This window comes from Palaemon carinicauda, chromosome 2 (assembly GCF_036898095.1).
Source record: "Palaemon carinicauda isolate YSFRI2023 chromosome 2, ASM3689809v2, whole genome shotgun sequence".
In the NCBI taxonomy this organism is placed as follows: Eukaryota; Metazoa; Arthropoda; class Malacostraca; order Decapoda; family Palaemonidae; genus Palaemon; species Palaemon carinicauda.
In genome coordinates this window covers 159294586-159310642 of record NC_090726.1, presented here as the reverse complement: position 1 = coordinate 159310642, position 16057 = coordinate 159294586, and the positions used below count along the sequence as shown (strand labels likewise).

At 38.7% G+C, this 16057-nt stretch overlaps 1 protein-coding gene across 5 annotated transcripts in view; it reads left to right on the top strand.

Annotated features, from left to right (window-relative positions):
• Positions 1-16057, top strand: part of LOC137628299 (heterogeneous nuclear ribonucleoprotein A3-like) — a 68235-nt gene that overhangs the window by 33512 nt on the left and 18666 nt on the right. For all 5 annotated transcript variants that reach the window (XM_068359486.1, XM_068359463.1, XM_068359492.1 and 2 more), the window contains one exon: positions 803-865. In XM_068359486.1, the coding sequence (XP_068215587.1) occupies positions 816-865 (50 nt within the window). In that variant the 5' untranslated portion in view covers positions 803-815. The remainder of the gene's footprint in view (positions 1-802; positions 866-16057) is intronic.

Here is a 16057-nt window from a genome sequence, read left to right as displayed (position 1 = left end):
CTCTGGTATTAAGACTTGTAAAATAATGGTTTGTTTGCTTTGAAATTATAAACAATTGACTTTGAAGCTCAAAATGGCAGAGTTTGCCCAGTTGCCAGTATTGTTTGTAGAATATTTAGTTTTTTTCTTTAATTCCTGATCCCTGAATACTTGCTCATTGCGTACAGAAAAAGTGCGGACATTAAATTACTTAGTGAAACATTTTGAGTTACTTTTCTGTTAATTTCTGGAGGAAAATCCCTTGAATTAGTTCCATGTTAAGCTTATTCACACTCCAAAAGTTATGGCTTTAATATTTTTTTATACTGTACTGTTATTTTAAGGAATTTTAAAAATGATTTGCATTGTAATCTTTAGGAAATTTCATTGCTAGTAGGCTGTCAATGCCTATCATGTACAATATGTTTTGCATACTGTTATGAGAAATTTTATCTTTTATTGATTATGTTTTCATGATGAGTAAAAAGATTATTTAAAGTTTACTATCTTTATCTTGCATAGAAAATTGCAGACTTGAAATGAAATTGATAAATATTATACTGAAATAATTTTCTCATGATGACTGAAAAGCTTATTTAAAGTATTATCCTGCATAGAAAATTTAATAACTTGAAATTACTAGCTACTTTTATATTGCTCTATTAATCAAATTAGCACATGTCTTATTTTCATTCACATTTCATGAAATAGTTTATTCCAATTGGAAAAGTAACAAGTTAGCTTGCAAAGCATTGCTTATATGTACAGTTTTGAAACCTGAGGACTCCTTGAATAACTGAAAATGTGAAACTCCTTACAACAGGCCACATGAAAAGATGTCGCAGTCACATCAGCTATCTGAAGAAATTAACGGTCATGGGCAAAGGTAAAGTGAAATTGAAGTTAATAGTACGGTTGGTTTGGATGAATCTTGGTTCTATTTTGAAAGTCTTACCATTGTTGAACTTTTCTTTTCGATAGTACCTTTTTGACTTGTTGTTACACATGCTGATTATAATGAATTAAATTCGATAGTTATTTGAAATTTGAGGGAGATTAATTTATAGGATTATTCCATAAATTTTTGTTTATCCAATGTGTGCAAATCATTGATTTGCAAATGCTTTTTCATCACTTAGTGGGTCAGAACAAGTTCAGAATCCAAACTATTGGTTGTTTAATGAGTAGGTTAGGTTTACAGTCGAGTTCCTTCTCTCTCCTTGAATTTTTGTTAACATTCTATTTAATTTTTTTGTATTAATCCTGTACCCTTTAGGTGTTTATTTTACTTTCTCTGCCCATTGTATTTATTTTGTAAGATTATATTTTTGGAATTAATTGCCATAATTAGATATCGACTCACTTCTTTATTTTGTAAAGTAGCCCCTGGTATCCAATTATTGGTTATTCATCATTGTTAATATTTTTGCATCTTTTTAATTTTTTACTGGATAACCTATCTGTTCCAGTGTCTGATCATAAATTATAAGTCAAATTGAATAATCAGATCTGATGTGCACAGTCTGCATGAATTTCTATTTGGTCAACCTTCATCCATGCCCCTTCTCTATAATAATTTGGGCATTTCTTCTGGTCTATGGCTTTCTTCTTTCATATCTACTGATATTCTGACTTACTGTTCTCCATCTCTGCCACATGTCAAGATTATTGTATGTATGAGGATTGTACATAATGAAATATTTGTATAAAATTTTTTTTTTTTTTTTTTTTTTTTTTTTTTTTTTTTTTTTTTTTTTTTGAGGAATTTCAATGTGAACAGTATTTTAGAATATCTCTGGTGATTTGGATGATCTGTAGACATGAACATTGTATATTTTGTGTAGGACTATACACTATGATTCAAATGCATCCATGGTATTACAGGTTTCTCCTCTGGGGAGAACATAACAACATTAGAATCCGAGTGTTGGAGAAAGTATCATAAGTTGCATGATTGCATTAATGCGCCACTGGTCAACAAGGAATTAATGCTGATTGAGCAGTAGCATGCAGATGTATGATAGATTTCGTCAGAGGAAATAATTTACCACCAGACACAAACCTGATTCTTTTTGCCATCGTTCTTTGTACACTATCCTTTCCCGATTATCCAAACTCAACCATTGACATCATCACGAAGAGCCTCTCCACACCTATCAATATCCAGGGACCTGCTACTTCTCAACTATTAATCTGCCTCTTCCCTACACGCCACAGTCTTGTTACCTGTAAAAAATCCCCTGCATTCCTCATTTCTTTTTGTTATCGGAACTGATAGCATGTCAACAATAATAAAGTGTGGGAGAATTGCAAGCAATATTTTCATGGTTTAGATATAGATTATGGTGAGTGCTCAGTACTTTGATAATTATACATTTTTTTTTTTTTTTGCTTCGCTGTTTGTTCCGGTACAAATAGAAACCTTTGTCCTTACGTAGGAGAATGATAACAGCAAAGCTAGAATACGGCAGTTAATATTTTATAACGAGGTGTAGGTAGTAGGCCAGTGGTTACTAGTTAGGAGCAGGGAACCCCCCCTTGGTTGCTTACTGAGTACAGTAATCACTTTGATAGCAGCCTTCAGCAAGAGCAAATATTCTTATTTGCCAGATATTTAGTAGACCTTTCTAATAAAATTTCTTTTTTCCCCAATGTTTGTGACTTAGGTGACTTGTGAGAATGCTTGTGGATGTGTGTCTGAGGGTGTCAGGTAAAAAGTGCGCCACCTTTTTGAGCTCAAGGGATATGGATCCTCACCTTTTGTGTCCTGCCTACAGAGGAGATTCCAGTAGTCAGGCCTGCCCCTGTTATGGGTGTTGGGAATGATTAACATCCCAATGGGATATGTACATCAGGAGGAGAATAAAGAAGTCTCAAGAGTGATTCTCCGGCCTTGGAAGAACAATATTCAGCATTCCTCAACCTTACCTTGGTGATGGAATCAACTAGATATAAATCATCGTGACTTGCTTTACCCTAGACTTGATTCATTTACTCGCACACCACCTAGAAGCCTTTTAGGGTGGAGTCTGCCATTGTGGTTCCTTCTCTTACATCAACAAAGACATGTTCCTGAGCGACCTATCCCACAGTTGCACGACCTGGAGACATTCCTGATAAAACTGGGCAATGCAATCAGGGATGACAGAAGATCCCTCCTGTAGGCAACCATCAGCCCAGTATGCATCAGAGATCATTATCTCCAATAGAGGTCACAGGTGGACAATTATCGCCTGTCCCCAAATGAGTTGTTAGACCTCCCTCTCTCTCCTTCTCATAAGAAGTGCAGGAAGGACATGGTGGAATGACAACCCACTAAAACCCATGGTAAAGCAGTTTAAAGGTTTAAAGGCCACTCATGAATGCCAGAGGCAAGGAACGGTGACATTGCCCTATCAAGCAGGACAATGCCCTAGAGATTAACAATATATACCATATGATCAGTGCCCAAGCCCCCTTTCCAACTAAACTGGAACGAGGGAGGACTAGGCAATGGCTGCTGATGATTCAGCAGATAGACCTATAGGCTCACCCGAAACAACCCCCCCCCCCCAGCTCTCAAGGATATATTAAGGTTGCAGCGACTACAGAAACTCGAGTTTGAGTGGGACTCGATCCCCAGTGTGGCATTCACCGGTCAGTGACTTTACCACATCAGACACCATTTGAAAGTTGCCTAGGAGAGGAGCCGCCCATCAAGCTACCTTTCATCTTTCTCTGAATGCACCTGCTTCAAGAAGAGGAAGGATCTCAAAGATGTACCGAAGAACAGGCTTAACATCCCAAAAGACCCTAGTTCTTGGAATGAGTCCCAGGACTCACAAGTTCCGAGAGACCCCCCAGTCTCAGTCTCCCCACAAGAGAGGCGCAGGAAAAACTTTTAGAACCTCCATCCTGGGCTGGGAATGCTTTACGAGAGGGATGATTACAACTTGGGTGATTCTGAAGAATCTGACAGTTCTCTTCCCCAGTCAGCAGGGCCTAAGGCTCCTGATTCTGAAGAGGACGAGTCAGATTCAACCTTCCTTTGGGTGCTAAATTGCATCTGGAGGGTCGAAGGAGTGGGAGACGCACCAGGGGGATGCAGGCAGCTATAGACAGACTTTGCTAGACACCTCGGGCCACCATACCTCGTTTGGGGCTTCTGTGGTCAATCCTGGCTTCAGAAGCTCGGACAAGGTGGATACGCAGATCTTTGCAAGGAAAGATTCCTCAAGAGCAGGGATATCCTCCCTCTTAATACTTTCGGCTTTCATGCAGCTGAGGAAGTACTACCGCATGCAGGAGGCTTCTCTTTACCTCTTGATCCTACATTGGCGGCATTAACCCCTGGTACCGTGGCTGACTGCCTAGCTGCACATAATACTGTATCTCCTTTTCAGCATTGGAGGCTTCAAGTATGGAGGCCACAGCCATGGCGACTTCAGGTCGCCTCCTAAATTGACCACTGGTCAGGCATGGTCGACTACCTAGTTGATACCAATACTTGTTGCATTTGGACAAGAGGAAGAATCTCAAGGACATTGTGCTAACTGGAGGGAGAGCCCTAGAGTTCCTGCCCCACCAAGCAACCAACCAGTCGAACTGGGTTTGGATGCCGTCGCCTCCAAGTTCTGTAAGCAGATCAGCAAGAGGAAAGTAATGAACTTGAAGAATGCTTCCCTCAAGGGTCCAGCTCTTGATGTATTTCCATAGGAGGTTAGAGGTTACATCCAGGAAGTGGAGGAGTTCCAACCAGGACTCGCACTGTGCTGTCTCCTTTTGGCAGCTGCAGTCCATCTCCTCTTCCAGACAACCTAGGTCATCACCAACCTCTATGCGAGCTCAGAAACCAGCTCTTAAAAAGTACTTGGACCCTACTTCTTCCATTTTGAACAGTGAACAAACCAGCCCATTTTCCGTTCGACAAAAGAAAGGCTAGTTAAGAGAAGGGAGAAAAGACTTGGATGATCACCGCGTTAGGGAGGGCATTCCTCCCATGAGGCCACCTTTGGGTGGATTCTTGCAAGCCAAATGGAGGAGGTGGTGGTACCAATGAGCAGAAAAACATCCTTCTGTCTGGATACTTCCTGTTCATCAGGTCTCCCCCTCCCTAAATTCCACCAACGGCAATGTTATTATCCTATTGCCCTGGATCAGCGAAGGACATCCTTTGGGAAGGAGTCCAAGCCATGCTAGAGGTGGGCACTCTACTAGAGATCGACGACAGCTCCTGAAGCTTCTTCAGTAATTTCTTGTTGAAAAGGCCTCTGGAGGCTGGAGACCAATCATAGACCTTTCAGCCTTGAATGAGTGCGTGCTTCAGACATTGTTCAAGATGGAGACCTCAGCCATGATCAGGTAAGTGAATCAGGCCTTTGGACTTCATGATGACAATCAATCCAAAGGATACATACTTCCAGATCCCAATACAACCGGCAAGTACCTCCTCTTTGTCGTAGCCGCCAAGGTGTACCAGTTCAAGATACTTTGCTTTGGGCTTTCATTGACGTACCACAAGTGTTTACGTCTTCACTCTGTGTCAACATGGGCATTTGCCAACGGTTTTTGTGTTTTGCGATGCCTAGACTAATGGGTAATAGGGAGGCTATCCTCCCATGTGGGTTGATGCCTGCAAGCAAAATGATAGTGATGGTGGTACCAAGGAGCAGAAAGGCGTCCTTTGTTCTGGATACCTCCTGTTCATCAGCTCTCCCCCTTCCTTAATTCCACCAAGAGTAATGGTGGATCAACAAAGGACTTTATCCTCCGGGAAGAATTCCAAGCCATGCTAGAGGTGGGCGTTCTATTAGAGGTCCACGACGGCTCCCCAAACGTTTTCAGTCAACTTTTTCTTGTTGAAAAGGCCTCTGGAGGCTGGAGACCAGTCATAGACCTTTTCAGCCTTGAATGATTTTGGGCTTCAGACAGTGTTCAAGATGGAGATCTCATACTTCAAGATCCCCAGCACAAACGGCCTCCAGGAACTACATCTGCTTTGTCATAACTACCAAGGTGTGCCAGTTCAAGATGCCTTGCATCGGGCTTTCAGTGGTACTACAAGTGTTCACAAATCTTCACTCTTTGTGTGAACATGGGCATTTGCCAAGGGTTTTTGTCTTTTGCGATACCTAGACTATTGGCTATGGGCAGACTAGGAGAAAGCCCTTCTTCACCTAAGAAGGTTCCTTTAGACTGTCTTTTTGCTTGCTTTAGCCTTGGCTAAATGAGTTAGTGAGCTGCATGGTCTCTCCTGTAATGTCTTCTATTTCAAGGCAAGTCTTGTTTTCCTTTGTCCTTGAGTTTGCTGCCAAATACCAGAATCTGTCAATTCTTGATTCCAGGCTTTCATCATTTCATATTGCGAGCTTTAGAGAAGTAAGCGATGATCCTGATCAGTTGCTTTTGTGTCATGAGTGGGCGCTGATGCACTACAGTCAGACCTCTTACGCGATTTCACTTACACGCTACACAGAGAACCGTAATACCTATTAAATCGATAGTCTAGCGGAGCGATGTTTTCAAATGGCCTAAGTTCCTTTACACTGGACGTGTTTCGTGCCACTTACCTCTCTCGCCTCCCAGGTCGTCCTAGCTATCGTTGTACACTGTATATCCATTTACTGTGGTAAAAAATTGCAGCTAATATATTTGAAGTAAAGTGGAACTTGATTAAAGTGGTGTTTCACTTAACTGTATCCTGTAATTATGCATTTAATAGTTACATTTTAGTATTTTATTTGTAAATAAAAACAGCAAATTATAATCTTTTCCGTTGTTTACGTTCAGTTGTTGGGTGGAGGTATTTGCCTTTCCACCGGCGCCTTAGTCCTCTTCTTTAATCTAGTTCTGTTATTTTCTTCTCTTCTCCCTTTTTTTCCACATCTGATAAATGTATTTTTTCTTTTTCTATTCCTTCTTCATTAATTAGAACATTTCCTATCATCTTTTTTTCCTCTTCATATGGTTGCTGCAATTCTTCTATTTTTCTTTTCTTGCCGCTGAGGTCTGGACAGTGAAAGATTAACCCTGCGTTGTCTGCCGTCGGTAACCTCAATTTTTGTATAAATAACAACCTTATTAAGGCATGCTACCGAAAGATATTTCATATTTCTTAAAAGAAACAATTGTTACTTGATCTATCAATTTCCAATTTTCTAGAGAGAGAGAGAGAGAGAGAGATGCAAATCACTAATAATGATAGTTATAAATGTATTATATGAAATTTATGATAGCTTTCAACACATAGGTGCTTATGTAATACTGTATTAACTACAGTATATAGATGCTTGGAAAAGTTAAGACTTTTAAATAAGTTGAGAAATAGTATAAACAATACTCTGTTACTTGCAAGTGCACATATCTATCCTTGAGAGCGGCAACTAGACATCACTTGACATAATCACAACCTCAAGTGAAACAAAATACTTGTTTGTTAAAATTCACCTGAAATTAAAAAAAAAAAAAAAAAAAGTACATGAATGTTTTATTAAAGCACTGTTAACTATTTATATAATTATAATTTTTGGAAATGAATTTAGACTCGTTATGATTTTCTTGTGTTGTATTTAATTGACACTATTTAAGGAAACAAAGATTTTGGTTTATTGATAAAATATGACTTGAGATGATTACAGTATCATGATACAGCATAGTAAATCTACGGAAACTGGATATTTTAAGTTTGACTTGCAGCCAGATCTCTTGTCTCTTTATCCCTATCCTGATTGTTAGTCAACAACTACCTGTATATGCTACATGGGTGAACCATCCAAATCCATTATGAGATAATACAAACCTGAGTCCTTTACTCATATATTCCCACCCTCACCAACCCCCTTGAAAGTTTGAGCTGCAATCGAAGTGACTTCTCAGTGACCAAGTAAGGAGGGTTGGTTTCCCTGCTCCCAGCTGGTAACTGGCCAATTTACACTTCATTTTAAATGTTAACTGCTGTATTTCAGCTTTGCTATTATAATCCTCCTATGTAAAGGACTAGGTATATGCAAAATATGAATTATTTCCAAATTCATCATGTTTGTGGTCATATTTTTTATAAAAATAGTTCTTATTTAGTCACACTGGCTGCCAAGAAATGGCTGATATAGCCTAGTGGGGATAAGTTACAATCTCCTTGAATATAAACCTTTTTTTTTTTTTTTTTTTAAATACTATCATCCCTTTGACTGACCTAATGTCACCAGTACAGTAATGTGATAACCCACCCGATATCGTTAATGGGTTTCAAGATACCCTAAAATAAAAAAAAGCAGCTATGCACTGTAAGGTAGGCAGAAAAGAATTCAAAACCCTGTCATGGTAGATGGCTTTAGGTTGTTGATTTGTAAAAAAGCAACCATTCAGCAAATGGCTCTGTTATTATAATGCTCAATGGAGTCATTTCATATTTACATATTTATTACAGTTGAAATAGAAAAATTCCTTATTGGCATTAAACTAAAAGTTCGCCTATCCAACAATGCAGTAAAAATTGTACAACTTCTAAATAGCGCAGTACAGTATTGTATTCTTTTTTTAGAATTCCAAGTAGTTTATGGTGTGCAAATCATCAAAGATATGAATTACTAAGTCAACATTATAGGTCGCCTATAGTTTTATTATTGGCAGTGTATGCCATAAGTAAGAATAGACATAATACACGTCTTGTTGATTGTACAAAATTCACACTTCTCTTCACTCCCATTTGCATACGTCTTCTGTACTGCATTACTATTTTGTAAATTCACATTTCTGAATTATGAAAAATATTAGTCATTGAAGACTAAACCTAAGGTTAGCATAAATAAGGTTTCCCCCAACTTCTAAATAAAGACAAATAGGAAAATTAATTCTGGGATTGCAGAAAATTTTAAAGTATGGCTATATTTAGCTAAATTCAAAAACAATGAAACTTTATTATACAGTGGAGACTTGATTTCTCTTGAGCAATAGAGGCTCGTATGCTCTATAGAGTTTTGTGCCTCTGCAAAATCAAGAAGTCTTAATCTAATTTACTATAATATCCATTAAAAGTATTAAGCTTAGTCCCTATTTTAGAATAAATTAGACAAACTATTGGGATATCCTGTGAGGCAAGTTGTGATTTGATAGTATTGGTAATTTTAGCAAATCCTCTACTGAGAGCAATTTAAACTGAGACCTTGTATCTAACGTTGCTCCATGAAGATCTTTTCCAAATAGGAAAGGGCCTCAAATGTGTGTCTTCTTGATGTATGATGTATGCCATGGTTATGTTGTCTTTTAATTCTTTGCCAATACCTACTTTTTAAATGTAGTGTAAATGATTGAGGCTTAAAAACATGGCCTTAGCTTTAGAAAGTTTATATGATATAGGCTCTTTGACATCCAACACCATGAAGCCCAGATATCCGGAAGCAAGAAACCCAATGTTGCATAGAACTTCAACACTTCAGTGGTTAGGGGATTGAGAGGGCCAACCCTCCACCACAGTCAGATATTCAGATATCATACCACAGAAAGCACCTCAAAATTAACTTGTACTGAACAGTCAAAATTGACTACCATCTGGAAAGCTGGAAGGATTTGATCTTGTAGCTTTTGTGGTGAACTACAGTAGTTTTGAAGTGACATGAGTTTACTAATATGGATTTATCAGGACTTGTGCATTAGATATGGTCTCCTGCAAAATTATGGTGTCGCCACCTGTAGCCTCCATTGCTTATTGTAAGAAGTACAAATAGTGCGCTAGGCATATTATTCCTTTCAGCCCCCACCCCCCACCCCTATTGACTTTTTAGCCTTCTACTTTACCTCCAATCCTGCTCTGTATATTCCTTCTTGGTCCTACCTTTCTAAAAAATCTAATTCAAAGGGTTTCACCCCAGCACTGAAGGTCTCCGTAACCCAAAAGATCTATAAATCCATCGATTTACTTATCAAAATAAGTTAAAATAGGGCTCATGTAAGGAAAGTGTGGATTAAGTTTATAAGAGTCCAGAATATCCCTTTTCCTGATGAAAATCATCAGCAACCATCAGCTCCAACTTTTATTTAATCAGAAAGTGATAATGGTTAAAAGGCAGGTTTAGTTTAGAGGTCATGTGATTAATTGATTTTTTTTCTGGTTACTTTGATCCCCTGGTTTGCAAATGATGGTCACTCTTTGCTCTGCCAGTCCTATAAAGTCTTTCTGAGTAGGAGTAAGAGCTACTAGTTGATTGGTCAAAGGAGAGCTTGTTTTGAGAAAAGGTTGTCAGAAAATTTACTTAAGGACCTAAAGTCATAAATCCCCTGATTTATGCCTTAGCATTCCAGGGTCTAGAGATAAACTCATGGGAGGACCCACTATCTAAAAAAGAATCAATCTAACCATTTGTCTTAATTGGCCACTGGAAAAATTAAGGGTGGCCTGTTTGAGGTGTCCCTAACTGGTGCTTGCCAGACTGGGATTTAAGTCCTGCTCAAACTCAATAGTTTGTTTAGTGTCTGCAACCTCGCCATCCTTGTGAAAAAAAAAGAGGGTGTTGGTTTGGGGAGCCTATAGGTCTACCTGTTATATTATCAGTAGCCATTGCCTGGCCCTCCCTGGTCCTAGCTTGGGGGCTGAGGCATTTTGGTGCTGCTCATATGTACCGTATATACTCGTGTAATGTTCGACTTCGTGTAATGTTCGACCCCCCTATTTTGCCTTCAAAATCATGAATTCATCATCTACCTCATGTAATGTTCGAGTCTTGATTTTAGCAGTAGGCTAGAGGTCTTTTATCTCCAGCATACCATAATTACCAACAAAGTAAGGGTTATGCCCAAGTGCGACAAAAAAATGTATAAAACAAATCGGAACAACACCTAAATACTAACATCTGTTTACAATAACAATTGAGTATTCAGCGTACATTTTCTAGCGAACACTTTAGTTGCAAACAGCCGATTATCATCACCGCCTAATAGCTTTCAAAAACAAGCAAACACTACAAGTAGCGAACAAAATTAGTTCATCGTTTTGAGTAACAAATTACCATTACTGTTAATTGCAGGTAATTACTGTGATTATAATTACCCGTTATGCTAATCATTTTTTTTCCTCACAATATATATGAATAAGAATTTACTCATAACCCATCAAGATGTCTACCAAGAAATATAAAAAATTTACTGCAAAATTCAAGCTTCAAGTTATTGCAGCCGCTGTCCGCTGAAACGACAAATAACGTTCATACATACATACATACATATACCAAAGGCACTTCCCCCAATTTTGGGGGGTAGCCGACATCAACAAGAAACAAAACAAAAAAGGGGACCTCTACTCTCTACGTTCCTCCAGCCTAACCAGGGACTCAGCCGAGTTCAGCTGGTACTGCTAGGGTGCCACAGCCCAACCTCCCACATTTCCACCACAGATGAAGCTTCATACTGCTGAGTCCCCTACTGCTGCTACCTCCGCGGTCATCTAAGGCACCGGAGGAAGCAGCAGGGCCTACCGGAACTGCGTCACAATCGCTCGCAATTCATTCCTATTTCTAGCACGCTCTCTTGCCTCTCTCACATCTATCCTCCTATCACCCAGAGCTTTCTTCACACCATCCATCCACCCAAACCTTGGCCTTCCTCTTGTACTTCACCCATCAACTCTTGCATTCATCACCTTCTTTAGCAGACAGCCATTTTCCATTCTCTCAACATGGCCAAACCACCTCAACACATTCATATCCACTCTAGCCGCTAACTCATTTCTTACACCCGTTCTCACCCTCACCACTTCGTTCCTAACCCTATCTACTCGAGATACACCAGCCATACTCCTCAGACACTTCATCTCAAACACATTCAATTTCTGTCTCTCCATCACTTTCATTCCCCACAACTCCGATCCATACATCACAGTTGGTACAATCACTTTCTCATATAGAACTCTCTTTACATTCATGCCCAACCCTCTATTTTTTACTACTCCCTTAACTGCCCCCAACACTTTGCAACCTTCATTGACTCTCTGACGTACATCTGCTTCCACTCCACCATTTGCTGCAACAACAGACCCCAAGTACTTAAACTGATCCACCTCCTCAAGTAACTCTCCATTCAACATGACATTCAACCTTGCACCACCTTCCCTTCTCGTACATCTCATAACCTTACTCTTACCCACATTAACTCTCAACTTCCTTCTCTCACACACCCTTCCAAATTCTGTCACTAGTCGGTCAAGCTTCTCTTCTGTGTCTGCTACCAGTACAGTATCATCCGCAAACAACAACTGATTTACCTCCCATTCATGATCATTCTCGCCTACCAGTTTTAATCCTCGTCCAAGCACTCGAGCATTCACCTCTCTCACCACTCCATTAACATACAAGTTAAACAACCACGGCGACATCACACATCCCTGTCTCAGCCCCACTCTCACCGGAAACCAATCGCTCACTTCATTTCCTATTCTAACACATGCTTTACTACCTTTGTAGAAACTTTTCACTGCTTGCAACAACCTTCCACCAACTCCATATAACCTCATCACATTCCAAGCCTTAAAAATGTTTGGAGTTACCGAAACTAGCGTTCGAACTTGGAGAAAAAAAAATGTGGATTCAATTAAGAAAAATTTTTGCGGTTTATTATTAATATCAATTAATATACCATACCAAGTAAAATAAAATGAGCCTAATTTTTTCATTAACCATATCACCTTATAACATACGCAACCCGACTGTTTGCTAGCTTCATACCTGCTGCGTTATGGTAAAGTCATTACTCGTAGCGGAAAAAACTATTTATGATGGTTTAGGAAATAAAATCCATGCTAATAATATGCTTGGTGTTAAATGAACATGGTTAGTACTGTATATATAGGCCTAGCCTATGTTTACTTACCGGTAGGTAACCTTATATACGTGTAAGCATAGCCTACGATTACCTACTGGTAGGTAGCATAGCCTAGGGTAATGTTCGCGTAGGCCTAGCTTACGTTTACCTACCGGTAGGTAACCTTATATACGTGTAAACATAGCCTACGATTACCTACTGGTAGGTAGCATAGCCTAGGGTAATGTTCGCGTAGGCCTAGCTTACGTTTACCTAACGGTAGGCCAGAAATTTTTACTTTTTCAAATATATATCTCATGTAATGTTCGACCCTTACTTTTTCAACTGAAAAATAGGCCTTCAAAAATCGAACATTACACGAGTATATACGGTATATATGATCAGTCTCTAGGGCATTGTCCTGCTTGCTAGGGCTATGTCACTGTCCCTTGCCTCTGCCGTTTATAAGTGGCCTTTAACCCCTTCCCTACGAGGCTGCGGATCGGTTACTCAAACTATATACAAGATTTGTCACCTTCGGATATTCTTGCTCCTTATTGTATAATAACCTACATTTCCATGTTTATTTGTTTTACTGCTGATTACGTAATAAATTTTTCAAAAGTTTACTTTATTTTCCATTGTATTTCACTCTAAACCAAAATATTTTTTCCACTCATTGTAAAGTGATTGTAGAATAATTTATCAGATATTTGTTTTATATAATTTTTTCTAAAATTATGGTAAAGCACTGTGATTTTGTGTAAAAAAAAAAAAAAAAGCTTTAAATTCAATGAAGTGACTGTCATTCCATAATAATTCCACGATGAATAGCTGTCCAAAGATAGGAAACTACCCATCAGTAATAGTGGACTTTGCATTGTACAGAAATGTAATAATAATATCTATTTGTTTCCTTTGACACAATGTTTTCTACGATGTATAATTTATATGGTATACAATAAACAAAAAACTAATGACATAAATATTTATAGCCCCAAAAGATAGATGTAATATAAATGTAGTTCATTAGACAAGATTTGTTCGTTCGTCTGTCATTCTACCTTGCTTGCGTGTGACTGTCACTATGAACTGGATCATTCCTTTTTTGGGCATTTGACCAGCTTGGAGATAGAGACTGCACATGTAAGAACATTGGAAATACTGCTTAAAATAGCAATAAATTGAAATAATGACAGTAGGCTAACTTTTACTCGTGAAAACAGTGAACAATACAGTATATGAAATATATAAGACGAAGATGATAATTTTTTGTAGAAATAATAGTTGTGAAGAAAAAAGTTGTTTTAACAACTTGCATTGCTGTACTGGTAAAAAGTTTTGCATACGTCAGTGGAGTCTTATGAAATGAATTTCTAGTGAACAGGGGAGTACTCCTAGGGAATGTGTTGTCACATATGTTGTTCATGCTCCTCATAGATTTTGTAATGTGTAGAACAGTCTGAGATGGTGGAGAAGAATTGGACTGGATTGGTGATAGGAATTTAGCATACCTAGAGTATGCTGATAATGCTGTCCTTGTTAGCAGAACACCACAGGATTTGCAATGCTTGCATACCAGAATCCATGAAATATCACATGGGGTGTGGCTGAAGATAAATAGAAAGACAGAGATGATGAGAACAGAGTATGCAGTGGAAGATGAAATGTCATTGGAAGGAGAAATGATTAATGAGGTAGAATCATTTAAGCATTTAGGAACCATGAACTCCAATACATGGTCTTTAGTATTAGAGTTTAGTGAAAGATTGAGAAAAGCAAATCAGACAATGACTAGGTTAAGTAAAATTTGGAAATTACATATAAAAATCAGACTATATACAATATCTGTTTATTGAGATCGGTGTTACTCAATGGACATAAAGTCATGATATGACTAGGAAACAATCTCCAATATATTTAGTAGATTTGAGAACAAAGCCCTATGAAGGATATTGGGAGTTAAATGCCAGAACAGGGGGGGGGGCTGATTGTCAACTTGTACTGCTTTTAAAGGATATCAAAGAAGCAAGTTTGGTGGATGTGACAATCCCAGGCTTTTGAAGTGGAAAGGTTATTTGTTGAGAAGGCATTCTCTTAGAAGAAGAGGATAGGGATGAGAAAAGGATAAAGCAGAGGAAGACTTTTTAAGAGGCCACTTTGTTGATTATGGACATTAGTTTTCCCACAACTTCGTAACTAGGGACTTCAAAAGGATAATTAGATCAGCTATCCTTAAGTTACAGAAGTTCTTAAGGACAGAAGGTCATATGAGTGTTTGGTCTAATTTTTCTAAATAACCAACTTTTTCAAATGATTCAGGTTCATCATCATCAAAATATTGACCACTTAGGCTATTTTTTTCTGATAATAGAGAGCTTGTGCTCCTTAAACCTATTCCTAGTTCAGGATAGCAAATTTTTTTTTTTATTTTCATGGTGATCTTGACAACTACTCCTAATGCAGCTATCCATGCAAAGCTTAATATCTCTTCTAGGTATCATTTTGCCATCAGTAATTCAAAGCTCTCATTTTCTGGCTCACACTGAAGCTTCATCAGGTTTAGAGGAGCTGTGTGTGTTTATGATGGGCCATACCAAATCCAGGGTTTCTAAAACGGGGCTCATTAGGAACCACCATGGAATAATTTTGCTGTCTTTGTAAGTTAGTTTGGTGGCCTGATGTGTATGAATAGCACCAGGTTTAGTGACATCATCAATGAAGGTGTCTTGGATTGTGAAGCTTGCCAGTCCATTGGTCATAGCGTTGGGTTACCCATGCATAGCAACCTACAGGAGAAAAAGGAACGCCTTGATGTTGGAAGAAAGAGTCAAGTCTGGGATTGTACAGAATAAGAGATGGTAAAACAGTGTGCCAAATCCCTTGCTTGAACTGCCAGAAAGAGCCTAGTTGATAGCCTGTTTTTGGAGCGAACGTTACGTTGTGTATCTGATTGGTGCCTAGATTGAGAGCCATCACTTGGCTTTCTTTCTATTTGGTAATGTGCTTCGTCAAGCAGTCGAGTTTCACTTGGCATTCTTAGTGTGTTTCTGACTACTGCTACAGGCTTGCTTCTACAGTATTTGTTTTTTACAATTCATAGGGGAGCATAGAGTATCCCTGTGGGGATCTTCATTGGAAGAGGACCTCCTGAAATGTTAACTTTGAAGTCCCACATCTAGTAGGTGGATGAACTTGCATTGAAGCAATCAACTGTGATGGCTGCTTTGGACTGACAGTAGTTTTTGCTTAGTCAGCAAGAGGCCTGGTTAGATAGAAAGGGCAGTGGTGGAAATCATGGATTTTTCTGATG